Source organism: Manduca sexta, chromosome 25 (genome assembly GCF_014839805.1).
Source record: "Manduca sexta isolate Smith_Timp_Sample1 chromosome 25, JHU_Msex_v1.0, whole genome shotgun sequence".
NCBI lineage: Eukaryota > Metazoa > Arthropoda > Insecta > Lepidoptera > Sphingidae > Manduca > Manduca sexta.
The window spans coordinates 9,507,583-9,535,191 of NC_051139.1; the positions used below are offsets into that span (position 1 = coordinate 9,507,583).

Below are 27,609 nucleotides of genomic sequence, written 5' to 3' on the forward strand. Positions count from 1 at the left end.
AAAGGGAAAACTCCAAAAACCTTACATTTTTAGACCTACTTATGTCTTTAATTTATGCTCCTCCAGCTTTCCATATTGTAATGTTAGGTATTGATTTCATTTTGTAATAAAAATACCATAACTATGACTCGATTGTCGCGATGAGTGAACTTTTACTCACCTACAGGTTTGTACGGAACCCTCGGTGCGCGAGTCCGACTCGCACTTGGCCGGTTTTTTTCAATTCGAATTGGAAGTCCCCGAGATAAGGGCGTTCAAATAAAAAAACTTCCCCTTTATAATATAATATGTATTATGTATATACATATTATGTATACAGATATAGATTTATGGCTTCTAATAAAATTACATTGCTGTGAAGAATTTCTTTTAACTTAAACAGGGTTAGGGTACACATCAATGTAATAGTAAGTATCTGAAATGACTTCCTTAGTTTCACATTTATATAGATTTAAAAACCTTATTCAAATTTCCTGATGTTAAAAAAGAAGAACTCCTTATCTATAAAACTGGGTTCATAATGGGCTTTTTTCCTTGGTATTTTCTGATGTTATTTTCATTTTAGATCGATATTGTAGTCTGCAAATTGACAATTGATGAGACGAGAGATATTAGTATTTACAGATCATTGTTTTTCATATTAATGACACATTTTAAATATTTATATACCTACGTCATTCTTGCCTGAAATGTATTATAATTTTGTTGCGAGGTAAGGTTGTAATTAGGGTCTTTATATAACAGTGAAAATTACAACATTTATGCGTCTACCAACAAAAGCTTTGTAATCCACATTTCGTTGATTACAACAATTTATCGCCATATGACCAAGCGCATTATACCATGAAGGCTGTAATTACTAGGGAAAACCGCGTATTGCAATACTAAGGACATATTTAATACCCGGCTTACAACCATATCCTATTAAATTCATGTCAAATACTCTTTGGATGTCATACGTACTGGTTGCCTCGTCAATATGTGTTTGTGGCTATTAACGGCTTGTTTGGGATTACTGCCCGGTAATGCTCCCCCGTCTATTGTGGTAGTACCAGGTGTGCCAGCGCCAATACTACTGCCGACAACAGCCGCAACAACAGCTGCAATGACAACGCTTAGACCTGCAAATGTGACTACACCTACCCCTACATCCGCCCCAACAATGACTCCGACACCAGCTCCAACTCCGGCTCCAACACCGGCTCCGACAACAGCTCCAACTCCAGCTCCAACTCCGGCTCCAACACCAGCGCCAACACCAGCGCCAACACCAGCGCCAACACCAGCGCCTACACCCGCGCCGACGCCCGCGCCTACACCAGCTCCAACGCCGGCTCCAACACCAGCTCCAACCCCGGCTCCAACCCCAGCTCCAACACCAGCTCCAACACCAGTACCAACACCAGCTCCAACACCAACTGCAACTCCAGCTCCAACACCAGCCCCAACTCCGACTCCAATGTCAACTTCAGGTAATATGAATACTGGTACCACTACTGCACGCCCGCCAGGAAACCTCACAACAGCTGCACCAACTGCTATGCCGCCAGCTCCAACTGTAGTTACTATGCCACCGACAGTTACAACACCACGACCGATGACAACAGCACCTCCAGCGACAACTGTAACAGGTGGTGCTAATTTACAACTTATTTTTTGTAACGATCCTGATACCGTATGTGTATTTAACCCCGATGAAAATGCTACAGGGCCGCTTCCTATTGACCCGAGAGTTGGAACTACCCCTGGACCATCAGCTGCATTCCGATCGGATATAGATTCTCAAGTACCGTCGTATGACACGGCTGTCAGATTTCCAAGACAACGAAGGGACGTACAACTCATAAGTATAAAAGATTTTTTGAACGAACTTTCAAAGACAGATGACAAACATATAATAAGTAAAAGGCAAAGTTGTAGATGTGTACCTTCAGGCACGTGTATTAATAACGGAAACAATTCACCCGCTGGCATGATCGATGTCAGAATAGTAACACCTGTAAGGCGTGATTATAATTATATTTATTTTATTCGTAATAAAGTTGTTAACTTTGAAATCTCGCTTGTTATAAACTTTTCAGGGAGGAACTCAATGTCCGTCGGGGCAGGAATATTGTTGCGGCAACACTACTGCTCCCATCGTTGACACGACACAGATAGCTTGTGGCACTGTACAAACTGTACCAACAACTGCTGTTGTTCCTACTACTGGACAGGCTAATTTTGGTGAATTTCCATGGCAGGTAATCATTACCTTAATTTAAACACAATATTTTAATGTTTACAAAAGTTTATGGGTACGGGCAAAATCGGGAGAAGGCCTCTGCATAGAACAGGCAATGGCATACAACATAATATTTCTATTTCAACAACGTAAATGTTGTAACAGCGTGTGAATTAAAATTTAAATCTTAAAAAGAAATAAAAATGTGTTAAAAATGTAGATAAATACCTACTGTGCGTTAAATATTGTAAGTGCAGTTTTCCATTATCTATTTTAAGGACATCTGACGCCTTACTAAAGCGGTATATATAACATTTCTATAACGACCTTAATTGTTAAATTTATATGACGATTGCTCTATTAATTGTAAAATATGTGATTTTTTTAGGCTCTCATACTTACCAAACAAAATGATTACATTGCTGGCGGAGTCCTCATAGACAGTTTGAACGTCGTCACAGTAACGCACAGGCTCGCTTCGTATGTGTAAGTCAATAAATTTTATTACAAAGTTATTAAGAATTGTGTACTTACTATCAAAAAACGTCGTTTCTAAAATCTTATTTAGTGTTTCAGGCACAGCGCCGAATATCAAAGTTCGTCTCGGAGAATGGGACGCTGCTGGTACATACGAACCAATACCGTATCAAGAGTACACGGTTCAGAAAGTATTTACCCACCCGTCGTACAACGTTAACACATTGCAGTTTGACATTACTGTCCTGAGGCTCACGGCTGCAGTGCCTTTCACGCCGTCGGCTGGCGCAGCAAAAACTATAAACAGAGCGTGTCTTCCATCTGCTGCCAATGCTAGTTACACAGGACAAAGGTAAAAATCATACGTAATCTATATCCATATAATGCTATCACACTTTTCCTCATATAATGTTAGTAATCTTATGAAAGAAATGTGTAAAAATGTGTAAAGTTTTTTGTAACAAATGCGTCTCCAAGAGTTTGAGTTATCGTAAGAACTGTGAAGGTATGGGAAGGGTGGTCTATCGTTTCTTTTTAATGTAATATATAGTAGGGTTACGGCGTATTTATAATCTTAGGTAATAAGTTAATGGTGAATTATATTTTGTAGCTTTTAATAATCCACGATACCCACAGAATAAGTTATTTAATTCATCGTTTTTTTATTACTTCAAGTATTTACGTCATATTAATTCTACAACAGCAATAAAGATTAACATTCTGTTAAAAATCAACAAGTTCTAAGCTTTTAATGTTCGGTATAAGTGATAAGTGTCAAGAAATGAAAAAAAGACGTAAAAAAAAATGTAGCGATAAGCGTTTGCGCGCCCACTCCTGCACATTGCAATATTTGAAATATTAATTACTACCTCGTTTCTAAACCATTTTTAACACCCAGTTTTCACATTGCTTCAATTTTATAATGTTTGCTGTTACATCTATAATTACGTAGGAAAGTACCATTTTATACCCACATTTCGTCCATTTGAATGTATTTTAGATGCTTCGTGTCTGGATGGGGTAAGGACATGTTTGGTATTAGCGGCCAGTATCAACAGATATTGAAGAAAGTGGAAGTGCCGATAGTCGCCCCGGACGTTTGTCAGAATCAGCTGAGGAGTGCACGCTTGGGTCCTACTTATGTACTCGACACTACATCCTTTGTATGCGCTGGGGGCGAAGCCAACAAAGACTCTTGCACTGTAAGTATGAAATCAGATTCTAGTAACAATTTCACTATAAATAATGGGGCTGTTGACTGTGTAGACTATTGGCGAATAACTGGGCGCATAATTCATGCACGATATATGTATGACTATGAATTAGGTAGTACTAACGAATACAATCGAATAAGCTGTTTACACACTTACATTCGAGACTATTCGTCTGTACTCGGCAAGTATTTAGTATTTAAATCTGAACCCGTAGCCAAGACGTCTTTCTACACCCGTCTACAATAATAAAAAACAGAAATATTATGTACCTATTATTCGATAAAAGAACGGTAGCAAAAAACCCGTCATTAGATATAATATGATTCATATTTGTTTGACGTAGATAAATTTCTAAGTGCTTACGCAATATGCATTTTGTGAATGCATTATTTCCCATTCAATAGTTTTATGACGTAATTTCATTTTATCGTATTAGGTACCTACCTACATAATATCGTTTGATTTGATAGTCACACCTATGAAATAAATTTGTTTCGTTGTAAATTACTTATAATGATTGATTGTTGACTTACCTACATAATATAAGGTTTTTTTTTAGGGTGACGGAGGGTCCGGCTTGGTGTGCCAGAAAAACGGACAATGGGTAGCTGTAGGACTAGTAGCTTGGGGGCTAGGATGCGCCAGCGCAAACGTGTCTGGTGTTTACGTGAACATTGCTGGGTTATTGCCGTGGATTCAAGCGCAAGTAGCCACAACTTAACCTCACGAAACATTGAAGAAAATCAGTAATATAAAGTAAAGACGATATTATATTGTACAATAGCATATAAACGCCATTCAAGCTTAATGTAATAATTTATTATTTAACAGTTTATACAAATAGGCATGTAAACATTATAAAACTTACCATGTCTAATCAACATAAACGATATGGTTCGATCTACGTAATTACAAGAAATGCGCGTTCTAAACGCAAAGTCAACGATATATTAACATTTAACGTAACTGGCTATATACAGGTTCATAGCACGTACGGACGTAATCTAGTATTGCAGCGGGCTGAGTCCCGCGTCTCGGACGATAAGGTACACTAATCCATTCAGTCTTCGTCTGGCTTCTCCTGCTTCACCACCGCTGGCGAGGTTGACGTGGCGGGGAGCGCCTGCGGCGACGGCGCAGGGGGAGGGGGGGACGAAACCTCAATATATTCGTCATTACGCTCTTCCTTTATCTCGGGTTCATGCTTTACTTCGGGAGGAGGGGGAGCCGGGGTAGCCACTGCCGTTGGAGCCTCTGGCGGCGCAAGAGCTGCCCATGCAGTAGCCGCCCCTCTAGCATACGCTTCGTAAAACGCTCGCTGGGCTATCTCCGCTTCTTCCAAATGTACAAAGGCATGGTTATCTAATTCAGCTCGGAAAAAGAACTTTAAACCACATCGTCCGCAATCATACGGTCGTGGCGCAGAAGCATGTTCGGGTAAATGTCGCTGCAGCCCAGCTGCACTTGTGAAGACGGCTGAGCACAAGTAGCATGTGAAAGCGCCGATGCCAGCAAATGTGTGTTCGATGAGATGTGCTTGAAGTCTCGTAGGTGAGCCAAGAGCGCGGCGGCAGAGTCGGCAGTCGTGGTCGGCCGGGGGCGGTGGACGAGGAGCCGCATGTCGCGCGTAGCATGCGGAACAAGCCCTTGCCCCGTCACCCCCTTCGCTCTCAGGCAGCGCCCTGAGGCATATAGCGCATCGTTGCTCATCCTCGCTTGGGCGCAAGTGGAAGCGCGCGTGCAGACGTGCTTCCGCCTCCGACGCGAGGGTTTGTCGGCAAACCACACATGGTGCAGGCAGTGCGGGATGGTGACGCGCCATGTGATTCAAGAAGGACTCCTCGGACGACAGACGTGCACGACAGCGTGAGCAAGTGTCACCGGCTACTACCTGTAATGTAAAAAATATTATAATATTAAGTTTTCAGTGGAAAATTATACTATTGTAATTTTATAATTTATTCTTGATGAAATATGTATATTTTGCATTAAGGATGGATAATGGATATACATAGTATGCTATTTTAATTTGTATACTGCGATATAAGGTATGATATATATAAGGTGATACGTGATAATTATTGATAAGCAAGCTAGACTGTCGTTTATACCTTTCAATAAGCTAGAAGGTACCTGCGATTGATCTGATGACTCCCTGCTTATATTACGCTCCCCCATTTCATGTTTTACCTTCATGTCCCTCCCTATCCACCATCTTTTTTTCCTAATTCCCTTCTACCTTGCTAGTTGCTACCTTCTCAATGAATACTGATCTGTTTTTTTTTTTATTTCTTTACCACTGTATCTAAATCTTAAGTGACCTAATCCTTGAAGTGGTAGAGCCCCTTTAAAGACAACATAATATTTGTGGACAACTTGAATCGGTCTCTCGACCGGAGTAGCATCACTGTCTCGTTAAATATTATGTGTGTGATTTTCGGAGACCCAAATCCCTTTCTTAATCCCTATTCCTTTCCTTGCTTTACTTGTAATTAAATAATTGTATAAAAAGGACTAAATCAATTAAATAAAAAAGATTTTTTAATGTTTATACCCCATACACAAAAATGTATTAAAACTACGAGTAATTGGGTAATTGACCAAATATCTCAAATTGACAATGTATCATGTAAATTCAAAGGTAAATAAAAATTACCTTGCAATGAGTGAGCTTATGCTCGGCAAGTACGGCAGCGGAGGGCAACACTTCGTCGCAAATGAGGCACTTATGGCGTGCGGCCGCTGCACCGGAGTGCGCACGTGTATGCGCCTCTAATTCTGCACGGCTGCGCGTGCGCTCGCCACAATATGCACACTGCAAAGCCACGGCCCCATTCTTACGCCGTCTTTCTTCACCACCCCCAGATGTAGTATTGATGATAGGATTTTCCGTTCCCGTGTTGGATGGAGAACAAACTTCGTCTACACCTTCGCTTCCATTGTTATTTTCAATGCGTTTACCTCTGGTAATTTCACCATTCAATACCTGAAAATAAAGTTAAGTGATGTGAACTAATTTGTAACAAATTTTACAAAATAAGATTTGGTCTAAATTGTAATATATAGTCTTGAATGAGGTAAGTTTTTTATTAAGTACCTGGTGCGGAATAGTATGATGCATTTGCATGTGTCGTTCGAGTAGGTACTGCACAGCAAAGCTGTCTGTGCAAGGCGGCACCGGGCAGCGGTAGGGGCGGGTGGGCCGCGCATGCCGCACGCCCGCCAACAGCGCGCCGCACGCGCACCGCGCCGCGCCGGCCGCGTGCCGCGAGCGCACGTGCGCAGCGCCCTCCGCTTCCGAGCGCAACGAGCCTGCACTTGCGCCGCACGACCGACACACCCACACCTTGTTTTCACCACTATGTGCAACTGCGAAATGTACCTGAAAACAAAGACATTTTGTTAATAATTTCATTGCAAAACTGAAATTGCATAACTCACGTTCGAACATAAAATTCCACAAAAAGAAAATGTCTCACCTGTATGGCAACTTTAGAATCAAATATCTCTTTGCATAGAGAACAGCGGTAAAGATGATGGGCATGTAGATCAAACAGATGCTTTTGTAAGTCGTCGGGGGCGGAGAAACTTCGTGCGCAGCTGTGGCACGAGTATTCGCAGGAGACGGCCAAATAATGAGAAGTAAGATACCGCTCAGAAGCAGCGGCATCCGCGAATGTTGATCCGCAATGAACGCACGGCGCCGGGCTCGAGCGGGTCAGCTCGCCCCCTTCCTCTATATGAGCCTTCAGATGTGTTCGAAACGCTTCGAAGTCCGGAAGTGCTGCATCACACTGATTACAAAGGAGAGTGCTGTGCGACAATGTAGTCTGAGGTGTGTCAGAGCCTGAGCGTGAACGCTTCACCGCTGGACCTTCTTCAGTTGCCCGTTTACTAAGATCTGTAGGCGCAGGCTGATCAACGCCAGGTATGGGCGATTCGCCATTTAACAATGCCGAGTGGGCTGTCCTGACGTGTAATTGAAGCTGCTCCATGCTAGTAAATGTGTCTCTGGTGCAATAAATGCAGGCGAGCAGCGTGGGCGGCGGTTGAGACGCAACGCGCTGCGGCGGAGTCATAGCGGCCGCGTCCACTCCGTGTGCGCTCGTCATATGCGCCTGGAGAAAATCGAATAAAAAGAGGTTTAGTAAATAAAGAAAACAATATTTATGAAGTAAAAAATGAATACCTAATAATAATATTTTAATGAAATGATATTTGTAATTTGTAATAATTTGAAACAAAAACATGCATACCTGCAGAAGATCAGGGTGCCGGAATACCTCCCCGCATCGCAGACAGCGCAGAGGTCTACGTCGTTCAGTCTCTCTCCCTTCTCTATCACGCTTGTGTCCCTGCATGTGCGATGTGAGGGCAGCCGCTGTGTTATATCCGCGGTTGCACACCGTGCACTGGAACGGTTTCTGATTGTCGTGGGTCTTCATGTGTATCTTCAAATGATCACTAAAACATAATGCGAGATAAATAATCATATATTTAATTGTTTACTTTATTATTAACCAACTAGATGGCGTTAATAGCATTCATAGTTTAAATGATTACAATTACTTGGATATAAAAATTTACACATAACAATATTGTACTGACCCTACAATGAACTTTTATTCCGCTACAATCAGACCTAGAAACATGTGCAGCCACACACAACAACCTTTTTCGTGGTCCGCGGCGGCACAGTGGTTGTCATCCTATTCAGTATAAATGAGCCTATTCATTAACTTAAAGTATGTTTTTATATATATCCGTAACCCTATATAATAGTGTATCACATCTATACACAGTAATACGCAGAGAAAAACTTTGTACCCCATTTGAAGCACATTACGCGCACAGAGTGTGAGATTTAGCATAATTAAAGTTCATACAAAGGAGTACAGAAAATTAAATATATGTATATATGTCAGTTAATATTATACATTCGCGGTTCGAATTTCGGCCACTGGACGACTACTAGTACTATAAAATGCACGAATTTACGGACTTTATTTCGGAAGTTAGAGATATAAAACTATTTTAACATTTATTTATTTACGTATACTTCTTTAGTAAGATTCTCCACCCTGCTTCAAGTAAATAAAAATTTACTCAACCGATTTCTAGTTCATTTTTCAGTCCAGTTACTGGGATCGGAAAATGGTTAAACTACAAACTAAATATCGCTCCGGGGTCGAAACAATGAAATACATTTTCTATTCTACTATTAGTTCCATTGCTATTGAGTATTGAGTTTCATTTATTTATGATTTCCAATTGCCTTACGCATAGGTGACAAAATATCTTAACTGTGTACATTTTAATCTAGGAACACTGGCATCTATTACGAAAACCTTTGAACGAAAACATCACACTGTAGGTCATAGTATGCATTCTTAATGACAAGCGACAATAATTTGTCATACGAAGCATAAGTAAGCACATAAAGTGCGGCCAAACATAACTAACAAAGAAGCTTTTCACGCAAACCATAGAATAGACGCGTTCTCCCAAACATCTCCACTAATGGCCGCGCTCGCCGCAGCGGTTTAGGCTCGGCCATTATTTTATTTTTGTAAGCCTCGACGCCATTTGTCAGTGCATCACCTCTTTTCACTAGTCGTCGGTTCGTTGGGACGACAAATTGCATGGAATTAGTCACGTGACCGCGGTAAGGTGACGAAAAAGGTGACGCGTCGCGTCGTGGCCGCGAGCGTGCTTTGTGCCCGTGGCTTCGGTAATCAATCTTACTCGTCATCTATTGTGATGCATGCACCTCTTGAGAATCCGTTGAACTGTGCACTCATATTTAGTCTTCAATTGCTTGGGATTAAGATCATTAATATCAACTATGCGTGGCACTATTCACAGCCTTAATGTTGTGGGTTCTAGCGACATACTGCCTCCCACTTGTACAATTTTGAGTACTTAAAAACTAGGCTCACCTTCTGGAAAAGGCGGACTCGCAGTGTGAGCAGCGGTACTTGCGATCGCCGGTGTGCAGTTTGACGTGCCGGTCACGTGACCTTTTGTGCTTGAACAATCTTGAACAGAACTCACAGCGGAATGGCATCTGGTCCGAATGCGTCTGCCAAAAGGATTATACACTTTTAGTTTATACAAAACATCAACCAAGATTATATGATTAAAAATCAACAAAGATTATAGAAGTCTCTCTTTGGTGTTCACAATATATTGTAGAGTTAACCAAGATATTAAATAAGAATTTGAATCGGTAGACTAATTAGGTAACCCTTTTGCTAGAGCAATCTCAGCAAACATTTTGATTGAGTCATTGAGTCCCCGGAAAATCTGTCTTTTTGGCGTGTGTAATGATAAAAATGTATATTGGACAATGACTGAAACGAAATCTCCGGGTGCATTGGTCACAAAAAGTATCGTGAGAATAATCTGCGAACAATAGCTTGGCTACCGGCGAGTCTCCGTGAGCTGCCCACCTCATCTATCGGCATTATGTCAATAGAAAGTAAAAAAGCGGGATCAGTACTGGTAAGTCGTGACGCTCAAATAAAATATCAACTGGATCCCATCGATTCATTTGACGATTGATCGATTAGAAACGATAACCAATAGTCGGGGGTCTTACTAGTAAGAACAACTTAATCAAGTATTGAGAGACGTTACACTTAAATTATTACGAGTTAAGTATCAGGCGCTGTCTTATCTTTCTATTCCAATAAACGCTACTAAATCTACAGTAATATTATAAATGTGAAGAGTTTGAACGCGCTAATCTCAGGAACTTATGATCCGTTTTTTATTTTTCTTACACTAATGCGAAGCTACATTACTCCTGAGTATTATAGGTTATTTTTTATGCCGAGAAAATATTTACTCGCAATAACTTTTTTACGCGGGCGGAGCCACAGGCACAAGCTATCATTACAATAACAATACAGTCATAGGGCTCTTTTTTATCTACTGACGGGCAGTCGAATGGGTTAACCATTAGGCCGATAATCAACTAATGTGCTCGTTTACCGTGATTCAATTATATGAAAGAACTGACAAAAGAGATATTTAAATCAAAATAGTTGGACTGATATTGTTAAAGGCTTTACGCGCGGCGAACTGATATCTCTGAGCTATAAACACGCCAGCTCGGAAGCTCCGACCCTAACAAGTAACGAGATTGATCTCCAATCCGATTGGTAAGATCTTGAACTTGCTTTGCCAATAAAAATTTTCGTTTGTTATAAGGGAATAAATATAGAACGCTTTTTACACTAAGCCATATTTGAATATTTTTCCATAAAATATTACAGAACACTACTTAATTTTACATATTATGCACTAATTTCATAATTTTCATTACATAAACTGATTCACTTTATGATTTAAAAATGTTTTCCTAACTGAGATTGCAGGTTATATCATATTATAATTGTATCTCTGTCATTCTGTCGTACACGGATTATTATCTAAATATGCATAAAATATATAACTAGATTTTTTTAAGACGGTTGAACCTATAAAGTGCATTTTCAAACACCATGAATAAAATGTTTCCAAAATAACCATTTTGGAAACATTTTATTCATGATGTTTGAAAATGCACATCGTAATGATGCTTTATAACTTATAAAGCATCGTAATATCTTGATTGTTCAAAGATGAAACCAGGAATTTACGGAGCAAAAATACTCTGTACCATTGTGTATTGCTAATATAATTAACTACTACTTTCAAAGGGATTATATTGTAAAATATAAAAATTCGTTTCCTAGTGTAGTGGTGTTTAAATTTAGATAATGCATTAGTATACGAAACGGTTTTACAAAGTTCGGGTGCTAATTTGGTAAAATCAAATATTGATAAACTTTGACAGTCAACAGTGAAAAGCATTATCGGAAGACGAACTGCCTACCGGACCGGTTCCTAAATTTTACGTTTCGTGACATGCTAATGAACATCCTGTCCTTTGTTTGTACTACTTTGTACAGATGGGTGCACCCTGTGTACAAAAACCGCAAAATACATAAAAATGTATCTACAACATAAAAATATTTTAAACAATTGAATTAAATAAGTATAGTAGTTTAAAGCCTTGTGCGTGTAAAAAGACTATATCGCGCACGCTGAAAGGATTATTCATGAACGCCATAATGAACATGCTAATGTGCCTAATGCTTATGAATAGCTGGTGGCAACGAGATAATGAGAGCCTTTCAAACGATCGACCTTCGCACCACCATGAACTAGAAAAGCGACGAGCACAGAACATCGGGCATAGTGACGGCTTGGTCGCAACAATAAGACTCCCGAACTGACAACCATTTCACGCTTCTACTAATTGACCACCTCGGCGACATTCATGTCGGTGACGCTAAACAAATGTTAGGAATGATGACTACGCTTCTCCTCGGTTTAAAGCAATATGCTAAATATTTTTCACTAAACATGCTGACATACACATTTGAATTTAAAATTGTGTACTGGCACATATTTTTTAAAATGAAAGTGAGTATTGGTGAGAATTATACTTAACATTTTGTTAGTTTAGTGAAGGGCTTGCGGTCTTTTAGCCCAATTGTTACGGACCGAATGCTAGACATTGCTATTAGTGTCGCATCAATTTGCTAGCGCGTCTGTGAGTTGGGTTAACCAAATATAGATATTAGATATATCTATGTATACAACACATAGGTCAAACTGTAACGTGTTATTGGTATAATAAATATTTTTTCAACTACATTTACAAAAGCAATATCCCCATAAAATTTACTAAGTACTAAATCATCATTTTAAACTGAACAAACCTTGTTGAATAGTTTACGATTTTGTTATGATTGTGAATGGTCAGAAAACATTTCTGTGTTCTGTGAGAACGGCAATTTAAACTTCTTCTCTTGACAAATACTTACGTTTTTATCCCCAAATGGTAAGGCGGAGGCGCAAATATTGCACCAGTTTTGGGCCATTTGTATTCCGTCCCATGATATGATAGCGTGCGAACTTATTGCAGTATCGGGCACAAGTTCCAGACTAATTAGGTAAAAATACTTATCACGAAACCCAACGCGGGATTCAAAGCGGGGACCTCCGAGAGGTACTCGTATCGCGCACGCTATACAATTGCGCCACCGAGGCAATCTTATTCATAATTAGTTGAATGGTTTAGAAAATACATTATTACTGGTTCACTGAGTATTATGTTTCATATTCTCTCCTTAAAATAGTTTTAATGCCTTACACGGAAGTTTACTATAATAATGATATTTCTGATAATTCATTGTATTATACTTATTGTTGTAGTATAATGTTTTTATTGCGCATTCATTCTACTTTCTTTATTTTAGTCGAGTTATGTTACAATTACCTCTTTCTGACGCATGTTGTGCATCCAAATGTGGAGCAATTATACGTTTACGTTTTATTTTGCGTTATTAACTTTAAGAGCAAACATTGTTTGTACCGGTCAGTAAATATAATTTTTTTATGTTAAGTAATAAGCTCTATTATACGCAATGTATTGTAGGTGATTGCACCAACAGCAATTACGGGCATCACAGAAGTCCGGTATAATTGTGCTAAGTGATGGCTCTTCCGGCGGGAACCGCACCGCTCTTCCTGTCGCCACTCGCCACTTGTTTCAGACGTGTTTTATGACAAACGTCACTAGACCCGTTGATCGATTACTAACTACCGTCGTGTGAATATTTCATTATGTATCTTGTTTATGCCGTTACTAGATCGAGGACTTAGGTGAACATCAAAGCACTATTACTATTTGAAGTTCCGTGTGTATTCCTTATTTACAATCATTTGATATTGAAGGAGAACATTATACGCGGTGATCCGCGTATAATGGAAAATATATGAAAATAAAGGTTTAAAAATTTCGTAGTCTTATGACCTCTACCAAACCGCAATAGGCCAGTGCCCAGTCGCCTTACGGAAGAAATAACAATAGATGAGCAATGAAATAATTCAATTCACGAAAAATATTATTATCATATTTATAAAAAAAAAAAATCTTTATACAAAGAAACATACTATCTATAACATTTTATGGGCGCTCTACAAATTATTATAATTCATTTTATTTAAGTAATCGTAGATTTAAACCAATACAGTTCAATAATTTTATGATCTATTTTTAATTATAATATGATTATTCACACCTAGTATTTTTCACAAAATATAGTTTTGTCTGATCACATTTTAAAGCGTTCAAACTAGAAACCTTTAGTTTTGTATGAGCGACTGTATCATCTATTTAAATTATTTAGATATAAAACTTCCAATGTGTTATTTCTAAGCAAATCAGACGGGATTATCATGTAACACATGAATTATAATCATTGTTGTGAATTTACAAGTGACGCGTGCGGCGCGGCGGAGTGCCGGAGTGATACCACGAAGCGCCCGTGGCGTAAGAGCATCACATAAACATGACAGCGGTATGTTTACCTCGCTCACTTAATTAGAGCAATCGGCCTCCGACAGAATTAATAAATCCGATCGTCCGTACGCGATAAATCGAGTCTCCGTTGCAACAAGCACACTCATGTCTCCTGAGCGCTGTGCCTCGTTACATAACGCAATCCGCAGTTTTACCTCTTTCAAAACGATTGCACTATTTGCACTTAAACTTTTCACCAACTATATGTAATGCCGAATTTGTCATAAAACTCACAAATGAATTGCCACGGATGCTTAACAACAAACATGCCCATAAAAGAAACAACATAAATAAATTTAATGACTATACGAATTAACGGGTTTGCAAATCTAACCGTTTGTAAGTTTTATTTACAAATTGAACTTTTGTCGACATCTTGGTTAGTATGAGAATTAAAGAGGCGAACTGAACGCGCCGCGCTGCGGGGGTCAGGCCCCTGGGTGCATCGCGGAGTCCTGCTGGCCCGCCGCGTGCTGCTCCCACCACGACGCCGAGCTCAGCTTATGGTTTGAAGGCACGCAAATAATATTACGGTTTATAACAAATTTAAACAACGTGAGAGCGTCTGACATTAAACACGGAATGGCGTTATTCCGCTTACACGGTACCGCGCGACAACAAACATTTGAAACTAGTTTAAAGGCGTACGTGATAGTCGATAAAACCTCAAAAACAGGCGTCTCGCGGCTACTGAGAGACTTTCTCAGGTGCAATAACAGCGCCGCGCCGACGGTTCTCATAACCAGGTGCCGCCGCCGCGCCGCGCCGTACCGGCGGAAGACCTCGGGGTCAACTATGAGCCAGTCACCGCACATATTTTCTGGGTTACAATCTAAGTGCATAGGATTTACAAAAATGATTAAAGCCATATGATAATATCCAAGAGCGCCTCGAAACGGTGGTCCACTAAAGCTATGCAGAAAAATGATGGACATACTGATAAGGTGATGAAAAATCTTAATATTCTCATATGCAGTGATTTCTTCGAAACAGTAGCTCTAAGTTGTTGGTGCTCATGCCTACCGATAATAAAGATGTGAATCTCGACCGCTCGGAACGTCTTTTTCAACTTTTATTGAGGGAAGGACCCACATAAAAATTATTTTAATTGTTATGGCCGCTTTATCATGCCAACAACCAAGTTTACTTGACTTATTATGAGCACATGTACCCACAATTAAAGTCAGCATAATTTTTTATATCAATATATATTTTTTTGTACTGAAAACGCTGCATATGTCGCATCAAAACCTAACAGAATTACTTCCATTTAATTAGTGGATCCAATCGTAAAATGTCATCACATTACCAATAAACAGTGTGCGCGAACAGTTCGAAACTCAACCACTTGAACACAATTTGGGATACCTGTATGCACTGTACGTACTTGTAAATTTATGGTTGCGATATCAAAATAATTGCCAATTCATTGAGATCTTTCAGCTATAAGGATATTTAAGCAATTGGCTTCATTAAATCGAACAGCTAGAAACTGAAGCATCTAATTGCATTTCAGTATTGAAGTAATATTTTCTCGAAGACTTTTATTTCTTTACGGTTTCTCCCGAGGCGCAACGAACTAGCGACTAATAGGGGCTATGCGTGGTCTCGGTAATTGATTTATTCTTATAATGATCGCCTTTCCCAAGCAGCGGCACGATGATAAAGGTGTGGCGAGTGAAGCTAGGGAGTTGTTATCGCAAACCTATTTCCGGCCGTCAACGTTCTGTCGCGATTTCGCGACGCAAAGGGAACGCGATCATCATCCGATACATTTGTCGGCGCACACCCGCTAGTGGCAGGCGCTGCAGCCGCATCCCGCAGCTCTCGCCGGCCGCCGCGATGTGCACGCATCGATCGATATCGCCACTAGGGCAACGATGACTGCAATCCCGCACAGATAATCTAATGAAATCCTTTGCGACCGCCGTTTAACTTTATTTTCCCCGACGCATTCCAAACGAACGCTCAATTCATTTTTAAGGTTTTACGAGGTGACGATTTTGCCACTTGATGCATACGTGTCGATGTGTATCCGTGCGTAGGCGTCGCGCTCACTGCGGCATGCAAAGTGACATTTCTATTTGTCCTATCGCAGCTAGATCTGTCGCGGGCCGCGGCGTGTGTCGTAATCGTAGCGCGGCGAGATCGCCGCAACACAAAGGAGCCGAGATGTACGGGCGGCGTAATGGCCGCGCACGTCACAGCCCTCAGTGCTCGACGCTCGACGCGTTGCAAGGCGAGCGCGATGCATATCTACGCACCGTCTCCGTAAATGGGTCGTTTTGGGTATCTACTTGCTAATGAAGCAAGGAGTCGTCTCGTGGAAGCGCACTGTGAATTCACAGATATGACGGTAGAAACAGCCGCATTGTTTATGCAGTCAGTTAAGTTTTGTGATAACAATTAGTGTCCGGACAAATTACATTGTGAGACGTGCGGGTCCTCCGAGCAGGATTAAAGCGTTGCTTGCTTGCATAATTCTTCATCATTATTGAACATACACCTACTATATTTGTGAAATCATACATTTATCACAAACATTGTACTATAAATTTAAATATATTCAGTTGTATTTTAAATTACCTGTTCATGTTTCTTGAGATAGGAGAGTCTGGGGAACGCTTTATCGCAGAATTGGCACTGATAGGGAGTGTGTTCGGTGGCGCCGAGGGTGAAGGGCGGCTCGGGCTCGCCGTCGGCGGCGTCGGCTGACGTCGGCGTGGAGGCGGGCGACGGGGACGGCTCCGGCGTCGACGACGGCCACGAGCTGGCCGCCGTGCTGCCTACGCTCCCCAGCGCCTCTGTACGACAAATACAAAGATTCTTCAGTATATTATGTAAATTACATAGACGTAGCTTTTCATAACACTCTTAGTAATAGAGGAGGGTTGTGCTCGCTGTACCGAGCTGGTATTATTATTCATAACCTGTTGGTTATGAATAATAATACCTACATAAAGTGTTCTTTATGTAGGTTTAAATAATTAAATATGATTTAGCCGGGTCTAGATCCCAAAGAGGTTGAAGTCAGGCAAGCAGATGCTTGTGAAGAATCAGTTCTTTCAGCACAAGATAAGGGCAAATAGAAGAAGAGTAATCATAACTAGTTGTGAAAATGGCGTAAATTCGTAATGAAACTAGTATTTTGTTACATTATACCTTATAAATAACAAACCAAGCCGAGGATAATCAATGTCAAATAAACTAACACGCTCGAAATCTATTTCAATGATTGGAGTAAAATTGTGAAATAAAATAAATCTAACCATCTATCATTCATAGCATTTTACTATTACGATAAATATAACTATGCACATATCCTGGCCCTACATTCAAACAGCTTGCCATTCCAGCCAATCTTTTCGACACTCAATTATGACTACAAATGTCTGAATAATAATATGGTTGATGAATTCAATATTATAAACTTAATTTTGTTGAAGTTTTACTGACAGGAAGAGTAATTGATAGCGACCTCAATCTGAATAATAACGTCAGTATTTGACACCTTCGTGCCCTAAGATAAATTATAAGTCCTTGTTTAATAAAATTTTGATTCCTAAATTGTATTTTAATGGCCTAATATTATGTACGCGTTTAGTTTAAAACACCTATAATAATAGTTTTTATTGTAACCATCTAAGCTTTATTTTTATACATGACTGCATCTAATAGAAATATGTTACCCTTCAACATATAAATAGCAATAATAACAGTGGAAAGGCTTTACAGGCTGTACATAAAGTATCAACATTGGAACGAAAGACGCGAATGCTCTCGGCTCGGATAAAGCTATCATAAATATTGGTAAAGCCCCATATTTTGGCGTTAGGAGCGAGTATTTCACCGGGAGCACCTCTGAGTGGCGTGAAATATAAACAAATTGAATGGCCCGTGATGATGAGAGGCATCAGCGCAAATGATGAGTAATGAGGGACCAGCGCAAGAAAAAACCCCAGATGCGCAACCGCTTTCAATTCCTTAATTTTTATTAGCGTTAATGTATCCACTACTTTATCTAGATTTTCAGATTGTTAATCAAAGATTTAAAGCTTTACGGTTCAATATCTTGTTTTTGTATTATTATTATTCATTAATGTTTTCATTTAATTATCCTATAAGCGGAGCCGTTTTCTCAAAATTTTATTATTGAAAGTATTCTCTAAAACGGACTTGTTTATGAAATAAGTATGTATATTAATTATTGTTTGACGGGCTACCTAGATAGATTAATTCTGTTTGTAAACCAGTAAAGATTTACCTATTCAGAACATGTAATTAGTGGTAAACTGAACAGTTTTGAGTTTCGATTTTAATAATATATTACTATATAACATGAATGTAACGCTGGTTGCATATCGTAAACAAACTTAGTTAATTTAGCCTAGGTTGCAGTCTGCACACAAGTATATGAAAATATCTCAGCTATGCGAGGTAAGATCTATTAACTTAACTTGGCTGTAAATATATTTGGTGTAAATATATTTTAATATTATATATTTTTCTAATAAAATATCCAATTAGATGCGAATGTTACAAATGTAACAAAATATTTTTTACCTACTTCACAAGGAGGTTACTCAATTTGTCGTACGTACTTCTACTGTATAAAAAATTAGATGCACTTATTTAAATTATTATAAAATTACGTTCATAATTTCCTATTACTTGTCACAAATATTCGCAAATTTGGTTCAAAACAATTTTCTGCCAGTAGATATGATCCAATGTTTCATAATATTTATTTCGCAGGCATTTTCTTTCCCTTCCAGTGCATTAATAAGAGGAACTATTTATATCAATTTGCGTCCCTCCACTCCACGCCCCGGACGTGCGTAACAGCCGCGTCTAATGGCAAAAATAACGACAACTTTGAATTTACTATCGAATTAAATTCAAAGTATCTGCGAATGAGATAAAAAAAAACAGTTTAAGCATTCATTTTTGTTTTTTTTATATATATATATATATATATATATATATATATATGTCGTCATCGAGTTAATTTTTTAAATGGAACGCCAACGCCATCTTATGGCATTCGACAGAATCTTCTCTACACAGCACAACGAGGATGTCAGACGACATCAAGAAGGCCCGAAAGCTAGCAGTCAAAGAGAATGACAAGCCTATAAAAAATTAGCAATTCAGTTGGTTTTAGATCAAATGATCGAATAATATTATTGGAGTCAAGTGCTGTGGGTGCGTGGAGACTGTCTCGCGTTCCGTAGTAGTTTATGTTGTTGGAATTATAATTGTTTTGGAACAAAAACTACAACTACTAAAATCTGACATCGGCTATTGTGATCCGACATATTCCCACATACGCCCACGATACTTAGTAGTAATACGCTATGGAAGACGATAACGAGCATACACCTTGCCTGCCGTTATATATATATATAAAAATTGTATGCCGTGTGGAACAAGTTATGAATATAAAATAAATATTATTGAGTCGTTGAAAAGTTAAAAATCATAAAGCATACTAATAACATAAAAAATAAATTACTTCTAATAATTAACAAAAAAAAAATATTAATTGGTTCTATATTACATATATATTAAAATAACTTATGTTTTGGAAAATAGATAAGTTTTTATATTAATATTCACCGCGGTTAGATTTCGAAATTCGATGCGATGTTGCTGGCTGGTAATTTTGGTAACTAACACATCGGTCAATAAGTCCCGAGCCTAATATATAAATTGCGCTGTTACGGATAAATACTACCGATTTCCTTAAATTACTGACCTCTATGTAACACATGTCAAAATTTCATAAACTTTTAACAATTTTTAAAAAACGTTACAGTGATTTTAGTGATGCTACTTTGAGTGTCTCTAAAACAATGAACGAAAAATAATTTCGAGTGTTGATTAAACATTGTTTTCCAAAAGGAAAAAATACCGTTGAAACAAAATTTTGGTTCGATAAATGTTATGAGAACTCTGCTCCATCAAAAGCAACAGTTTAACGTTGGTTTGCTGAATGTAAACGTGGGCATACAGACACTAATGATACTGAACGCTCAGGACGTCCAAATGAGGTTGTGATTCCAAATAACATAAAAACGTAAAAAAAATCGTTTTGGAAGATAGTAAAATGATGTTACAGGAGATAGCCAACATTCTAAAGATATCAAAAGGCAATGCATTTGTCATTTTGCAGGAACATTTGCCCATGAGAAAGCTCTGTTCAAAGTGGGTACCGCGTTTGCTCACCGTTGACCAAAAGCATCAACGTGTTGAAGCCTCAGAGTGTTGTTTTGAGCTTTTAAGGCGAAATAAAACGGAATTTTTCTTGCAATATGTGACAACGGATGAAACCTGTGTCTACCACTACCCTCCAAAGTCAAAACGGCACGTCCATTCAATTGAATGGACGGCAACCGACGAAAGGCGTCCAAAGCGACCAGAAACACAAATATCAACTGGAAAGGTTATGGCTTCCGTGTTTTGGGATGCGCAAGTTATAATATTCATTGAATATCTTCAGAAGGGAGAAAGGATCAATAGCGAATATTATATGGCATAACTCGCGAAAAAACGGCCTCAAATGCAACAGAAAAAAGTGGTTTTCCATCAAGACAATGTCGGGTCACACAGCGGTCGCCATAATGGCAAAACTGCATGAATTAAAGATTGAGTTGATGTCTCACCCGCCATTTCTATAGTTTTGGCTCCCAGCTTCTATTACCTGTTTGCTAAACTGAAAAAAAAATCTTTTCGGAAAAAAAATTGGCCCAAATGGAGAAGAGATCGCTGAAACTGAAGCGTATTTTGAAGGGTTAGACAAATCGTTTTATAGGAAGGGTATAGAAATTTTAGAGAAGCTCTGGATCGATTGTATCACTTTTAAAGGAGACTATCTTGATAAATAAAAACGAATTATGTCAAAAAAAATGTTTTTCTTGCGTAGGCTCGGGACTTATTGACCGATGTAATATGTAGGCTAAATTTAAAAAGCACCAAACCAGACCCTGTATAAATAAAGGCAATTTGAGCAAGTCAGTTGTAACGGGATACATGCAATATTAGCTGTAAGTGGTAGATATATCGCGTCGGCTGGTAGAAGGATAGCCGTAATTAGCACCGATTGCACACAGGCACGGAGTCAGATAGCACATATTTATAATAAAAATAAAAAGCATCCTATCCTATCTTATCTCAACTTTATAGTAATTTGTCACTTAAAAGTTTCGAAGTAGTTTGGTTGCGGCATATGGAGCTCCTGATCCTGAGTTTAATTCTTGTGACATGCGGGGTATGTGACCCTAAGTTAATTTTCCCAATATACGATCTAGGTTCCTAATCTATTGAGGACAACCAGACGACCGGATGGGACCCATGCTTTTCCGAAGGAAACACATGAGGATGAATAAATCGATGTTCGTATTACAACGATGATCTCCAGGAAGTTCCCAGTAGCAGTTAGTTATAAATATAAACTTCTCAGATGTGCAGGTTTCCTCACGATGATTTCCTTCACCGTTAAAGCGAACGATAAATTCACAAAGAATACACACATGATTTTAAAAAGTCAGAAGTGTGTGCCGTTGGGATTTAAGCCTGCGGACATTCGTCTTGGCAGTCCGTTCTACACCCAACTAAGCTATAGTCGCTATATACATTCATTATATTTCACCGAATATCATGTATAAATTATAATTTATATACAACAGGGAGCGACGAGGGAAATTAGTGTAAAACAACTTGCATCAATCGCGAAAGTACTCAAGCCGAGTTTCTTGGAAACAATAAGTTGCAGATTTGGTCAATTGTCATCTCGGTTACGTTCCTGATTGCAGGCAATTCTTCGGGTGTCGGTGGCGACTGGCGCCGCGCGACTGTTGGTGGGCGGCGGAAGCGCACTTCCTAATTGCGCCGTCTGCGACACCTCAGCAGGCGCCTCGGCAATCAGCGACGATCGTTAGTCGCTCAACCGAAAACAGGTACCTACTTTACTTCAACTATAATTTGTATCGTACCAATAATATTTCGTGCTATATTATTCCAAAATCGTCATTTAATTTCTTAATAACTAACTTAATTGGATTCTGTCTTATTTTTTTAAGATGTAAGTACCTACTACACAATACATCATTAAGATAACAATCTAGCTTCATGACGAATAGCTTAAAAACCGAAACTTTTTATATTACTATTACTAAGAATATAGGTACCCTATAACACTTTTCATATTGATTCTATTATGGGGAAGACACATTATTCCCATGAACCCGCACCAATACAAGTTATCAGTTCTATAAATGTTGTATTACAAGGCAACATCTACACTCTATAGTGAGTGAGTACCTATTCATTGGATAAGGTTAATTATCGTTTTAAATTCTTGACATAGAAGTGGCGTTCCAAGTAAATCCATATGTACCAATTATTCACTGATGACTAACACTTCCTTAATTATTAATTATGGAGTGCGTATAAGGTTTTTATGGTATGGTTTTCTTAATTGATTCATTCCTTATAATTATTTGTAATATTTGCACCAATTTGTGCTCACTAGGATCATCTGATAAGGATGATACTGGTTTTGTGATCAATTATAGTATTATTTAAATTCCAGTCATATTTAAAAAAAAGTCTTGTAAACACCACAATAAAAATATGTTATACATTTCGATGTAAGATGATATCAAAGCTTAAAAACTAACACTCAGGATGCAAAAAAACTAATAAAATGTTCAATAAAAGGCAGATGCACGATATTATTTGTATTAAGAAGTTGTTGTGACGGGACCGCTATAAAATGATTTACATAATGTTATTGTTTATTTAAAATACACTTAGTTATGTGTAGAAGTACTTATTACAGTTATTAGGATCGGTCTACACCAACTCCGAACTGATTAGTCGATTTTAATTGATTGGCTGATTTATAATCTGTGTAATAATTTAAAATTAATATTCATCCCTTTCGTTCCCATTCACACCAGGTGACTGATAACGAAAGTGCATTATAAACAGTCTTATCATTATCTACCCAATGGATACAAATGTAACATTTTACCGTGAAGTGAGTACTGTTTTACTTGAATTAAATTTAAATAAAAATTTAATTAAGCCCAGTCCGTAAATGAGTGAAAGACTTCCGCGAGCATCTGCAGCGAACAAACTCATTGATTACGATAACGAACGAGCGGGACATATTTTTAAAGACATTTTAAAAATGGTGGTTAATGTGTTTCATATGTAAGTTATTACTTGCTAGATCTTTCTGTTGCTTCTGCCCGCGTAATCATCTTTCCACGCTATCCTAGAAATGTATCCTAGAACGTGAAAAGTATCTACTTGCCAAATCAATATAAGCAAACAGCAAACATAATAGCCTGTTTATGTTTAGATATCCGTGGAATGCGGTCATAAAATAGTTTCATTTTGAAATCGCAGACACGCATGGTAATTTTATTTTATAGAATACTTTTTATCACATTAGGGTTATAAAATGTTTGTATTTACAGAAAGAAACTTTTGTTCATATTTGACACATACTATTCTTGAGAAATCACAAATAAACTAAATATTATAGTATGTTTGTCGTTTAAAAGGAGTAACGTTGAGAGCAACGGTCAAATTCTCTCGTTCTTCCCAAATCCGAAAAGGCTGTTAGTTCCGTATAGTTCCATAATGTAACCACAGCCTTTTTGATTTAGACCATTGCATCGTGCATATTGATATGTATGTAGGTTGTAAGAACATCACTATGTAATTTGCTGGCTTTTTAGTATATAAAACAATGTGTCACTTTTTATTTCATTCAAGAGAGGGGAGAGAGTTCAATTGCTGAGAGAGCTGAGAGCTGTTGGCGATGCGACACCGTTTTATGAAATAGAAATACTAACTCGCGAGGAGTTTTCTCAAACATTTGAATTCCTTCCTAAGCGAATTTCGGCCATGGCCATAAATATCAATGGAGATTAGCCAGGTACACTGGACATATTATAGTGCAAAAGTGTGTGCGCAATATAAAGGTGCATATTCTGTTCTTTCCTCGTATAGTCTGGCGAGACGGCAACCTGATGTGACCGGAACGAGATCAGGATCAAGGGCTTTACGAGCTTTTCGGGGCACGGGATTATCACACCGACAACTTCTTGACTTCGAGCTGTGGCTAAATAATTTTGAGATGGAAAATCCCAGTCACAATGTTTTTGGCCTGAATCGGGATTCGAACCAATGACGTCACCGCAATAATCGTCCTCGTACCGCGTATGCGCGACTACGCCATCGAGGTAGTCAACATTTATTAACCCACAATATCAACCCTGCGTTATATTATGTCAGTTAACATATTTACTTATGGGGCTAATTATTTTTTTAACGATATCCGTTTTTAAGTCGAATAATCATCTTTTATCACCTATTTTACTGATTGTCTAAACTACCGCTTTGATATTTGACTTAATAATAAGAGTGGTTTTAGCATTATAAATTAATAGATCATCGTGGGAAAATTTGAAATATGTTTGTTTTTTAATTAACTACACCGAAACGTATATACAAAGTTTTTAAAATGTTTAAAGTAAAACAGGTTAACCATATTATATTAAAATACGTGAAATGAAAGTACGTGAAAGGTACTATTTTACTTCCTATCTCCTTCGGTGTATTTAAATTTTATCTCCAAGAATTCACTTACGCCGGATTTCTGAGTTCCGTTCGAGTTTTGTGTTCGATAGTATCATTGGTTCAATAACATTGCCAACATTTCTACATTTTTAAAATTTTGTATAAAATAGTTTCTATTTGAACCTTAAATTAATTCTTACGGAATATGGATTGTCTACTAGGAACCAGGCATTAATTACGATATCAAAGAAACTGCTTTTCAACTAACTAATTTCAAAATCACATCACATTAATTTAGGCTTTAAAATAATCGCTGAGTCGTGTGATTTAGAAACATTGCCTTAACGCAGTTCCTGAGAATTATTTATTATTCACATTACTTTCTTGATCATACTAAGAAATCTTTCGAATTGCCTTTTACACAACAGCAACCGAACTTAAAAAGTACTTAGAAACAAAATTACGTTTGATGTTATTGTGACTCAAAAAAATTATTAGAATGTAAAATTGCTTGATAAAAAGTCATAAGTATTTATAGTATATTTAGATACTTATTTTTTTTTTAAATTATTGGCACGCCGTTTACGGTCCTTCGCAGTGCGTAATACAACTTGTACAAACAACGCTGTGTATCCATTCAGTTTGTTTAAGACCATGATGATTTTATAACAATTCAAGAAGTCCTAAATGATTTTAAATTGAGTCATATATTAAATTCATTTATTATCAAAATGTGTGGAATATAACGCTATCTAAATCAAAGAATAAGTTTTAAACATACTTTTGGTATCGCTGTTGTATAACCGTGTTTTATTGGCGCGTAAAACATTTGCTGACAGCATTTCCGAGTCGTAGGTCGGATCCCAGCCCCTAGAGGATAGTATTCCTCTGACTATAGAAGTTGAATGGATACATCAATTTATACTTTTCCAGTACACTACTAGCATATAATAAAAGCCTAAAAATATATGGATAACCAAAGATTTTCAATGTAAGTTATATAATTATTACTTAATTTGTATGTATTTGTGTGAAGGATTGGTGTCTAATAAGACGCTATACTTAAACGTCATATTTTTTTTACTTTCCAATTAATGGTGAATCAAAGTAAATATTTAGATAAAAATGTTAATTATTATAATCAATGAATTTCTGTGTTAATTGAATATATACCTACTTATTTCTTATAAATATACTTAACTAAGACAAAACAAATGGTTAATTACAACTGTATGGAAAAACAAATTATATAAAAAGGAATAAAGCCACACTTGATGAGTTTTGCGACTGCGCTTCGATCATTAGCGTATTAAATTTGCCGTTTGATAATTATTTTTTCTTATTATAGGTATTTGATTGCGACGTATTTTATTATGTAAAGTTATATTTAATATAAGCGACGTGCCTTTATTAAATTACATTGAAAATAAAACTTTTTATATAAATTTATGATCTATATATGAAATAAAAGCTTTTGTGCTAATTTATAAAGAATTACATAAACGTATGTCTATGTTTCCTATTCACAAACACTTCGCCTAAAATTTACCTAAGTCAGTACGCACCTTATCTACGGATATAATATGTACCGTAACTATCTTCATTAGCCATTTATTGTACATGAAAAGATAGGTCCGTAATGCAGAATCTTACCTTTTATATCTTCTGATATGACGTCGTGATTTTCTTTATTTGCCTGAATTTTCTCTATCAAGTGCTCCAGCCTACTGCTATTGCCTTTGAATAACATGATCATATCGCGAAGAAGAGCGCGGCGAGCAGTCCTTGGGCGCTGCGGGCACTGGGGTCCGTGCGGCCGACACGGAGCCGTCGCGGACACCTCCTACAGTTGGACTGCAGCACGACGACCGCTGATTGCCGCAGGTGCATCGGTTCCAGTTTATTTTGGAATTGTTCGCGGGGGCATTTATTGCGAGTGCGAATTAATGCGCGTCGCGTGTCCGACAGGTGCCACTAATCGAAGGTGCGCCCGTCGCAGGCCGCGCGCTTCGTACGCTGCCTTCACGGCAATTATTTGGGTGCCTGCTGCCGATCGACTTAATTAGAGACAATCATTTATGGCACGCACCTTTATTTCCCGATTACAGGTGGTTTTAAATTTTGTTGTGAGCTGTTGGACCGGTCACCGTGAAGGCTAACCACGGTGTTTTGTACAAATTGGTAGTTGTGCGTGATTGTTGATGGCCGTGTCGGAGTGCAGCCATGCAACCGTGCGCGTGCCGACAGTGGCGTTTGCGGCGCGACTGGAGCGGTGGCGGTGAGTGCTCGGCTCCGGTGGGCGAGCTGCGGCGCCCGTCCCGGCAGCACCTCGGGCCTCGCGGCACCCTGCGCCCCGCCTGCCCGCCTGCCCGCCCCGCCCACACGACCTCCTCCTTACACTTACTGCCTTTTACAACAACTTCTAACAACTATTTTTGACTTGAGTCCTCGTGATAACTTATTAGCTAGATTTCACAATAGAAACCTTTTTAAATAACCTGTAAACCTTGATCGTCCGTAGCGACAAGACAAAATGTTAAATGTTTAAATACAAAAGTATTTATCATCGCCATAATTATGGTCCTCACAATAGAATAATAAAAATTATGAATGTTAATGTTTATGCTTATTGCAAAAATAAGACTAAAAATAACAATTTAATAATTTCCCATTCAAAA

General features: G+C 38.4%; 2 protein-coding genes across 3 annotated transcripts; one reads left to right on the top strand and one right to left on the bottom strand.

Moving 5' to 3' along the window:
• The first annotated feature begins 197 nt into the window (after positions 1–197).
• On the top strand, positions 198–4,723 carry LOC115455745 (mucin-2). 2 transcript variants are annotated; one of them, XM_030184420.2, is made up of 7 exons: positions 198–1,631; positions 1,710–1,999; positions 2,082–2,243; positions 2,613–2,710; positions 2,793–3,053; positions 3,702–3,903; positions 4,475–4,723. In XM_030184420.2, exons 1-7 carry the CDS (start codon positions 980–982, stop codon positions 4,634–4,636), a joined length of 1,827 nt encoding a protein of 608 aa, XP_030040280.2. In that variant the 5' UTR covers positions 198–979; the 3' UTR covers positions 4,637–4,723. The 2 variants fall into 2 exon arrangements, with proteins under 2 accessions (XP_030040280.2, XP_037298521.1); XM_037442624.1 differs by having other exon boundaries at positions 198–1,999.
• LOC115455735 (zinc finger protein 423 homolog) lies at positions 4,713–27,214 on the bottom strand. The gene is made up of 8 exons (XM_030184411.2): positions 26,585–27,214; positions 16,922–17,139; positions 9,855–9,997; positions 8,172–8,379; positions 7,395–8,033; positions 7,013–7,297; positions 6,572–6,901; positions 4,713–5,806 (listed from the first exon to the last, which is right to left on the bottom strand). The coding sequence occupies exons 1-8, from the start codon at positions 26,685–26,687 to the stop codon at positions 4,976–4,978; spliced, it is 2,757 nt and encodes a 918-aa protein (XP_030040271.2). The 5' UTR covers positions 26,688–27,214; the 3' UTR covers positions 4,713–4,975.
• Between the last annotated feature and the right edge of the window lie 395 nt (positions 27,215–27,609).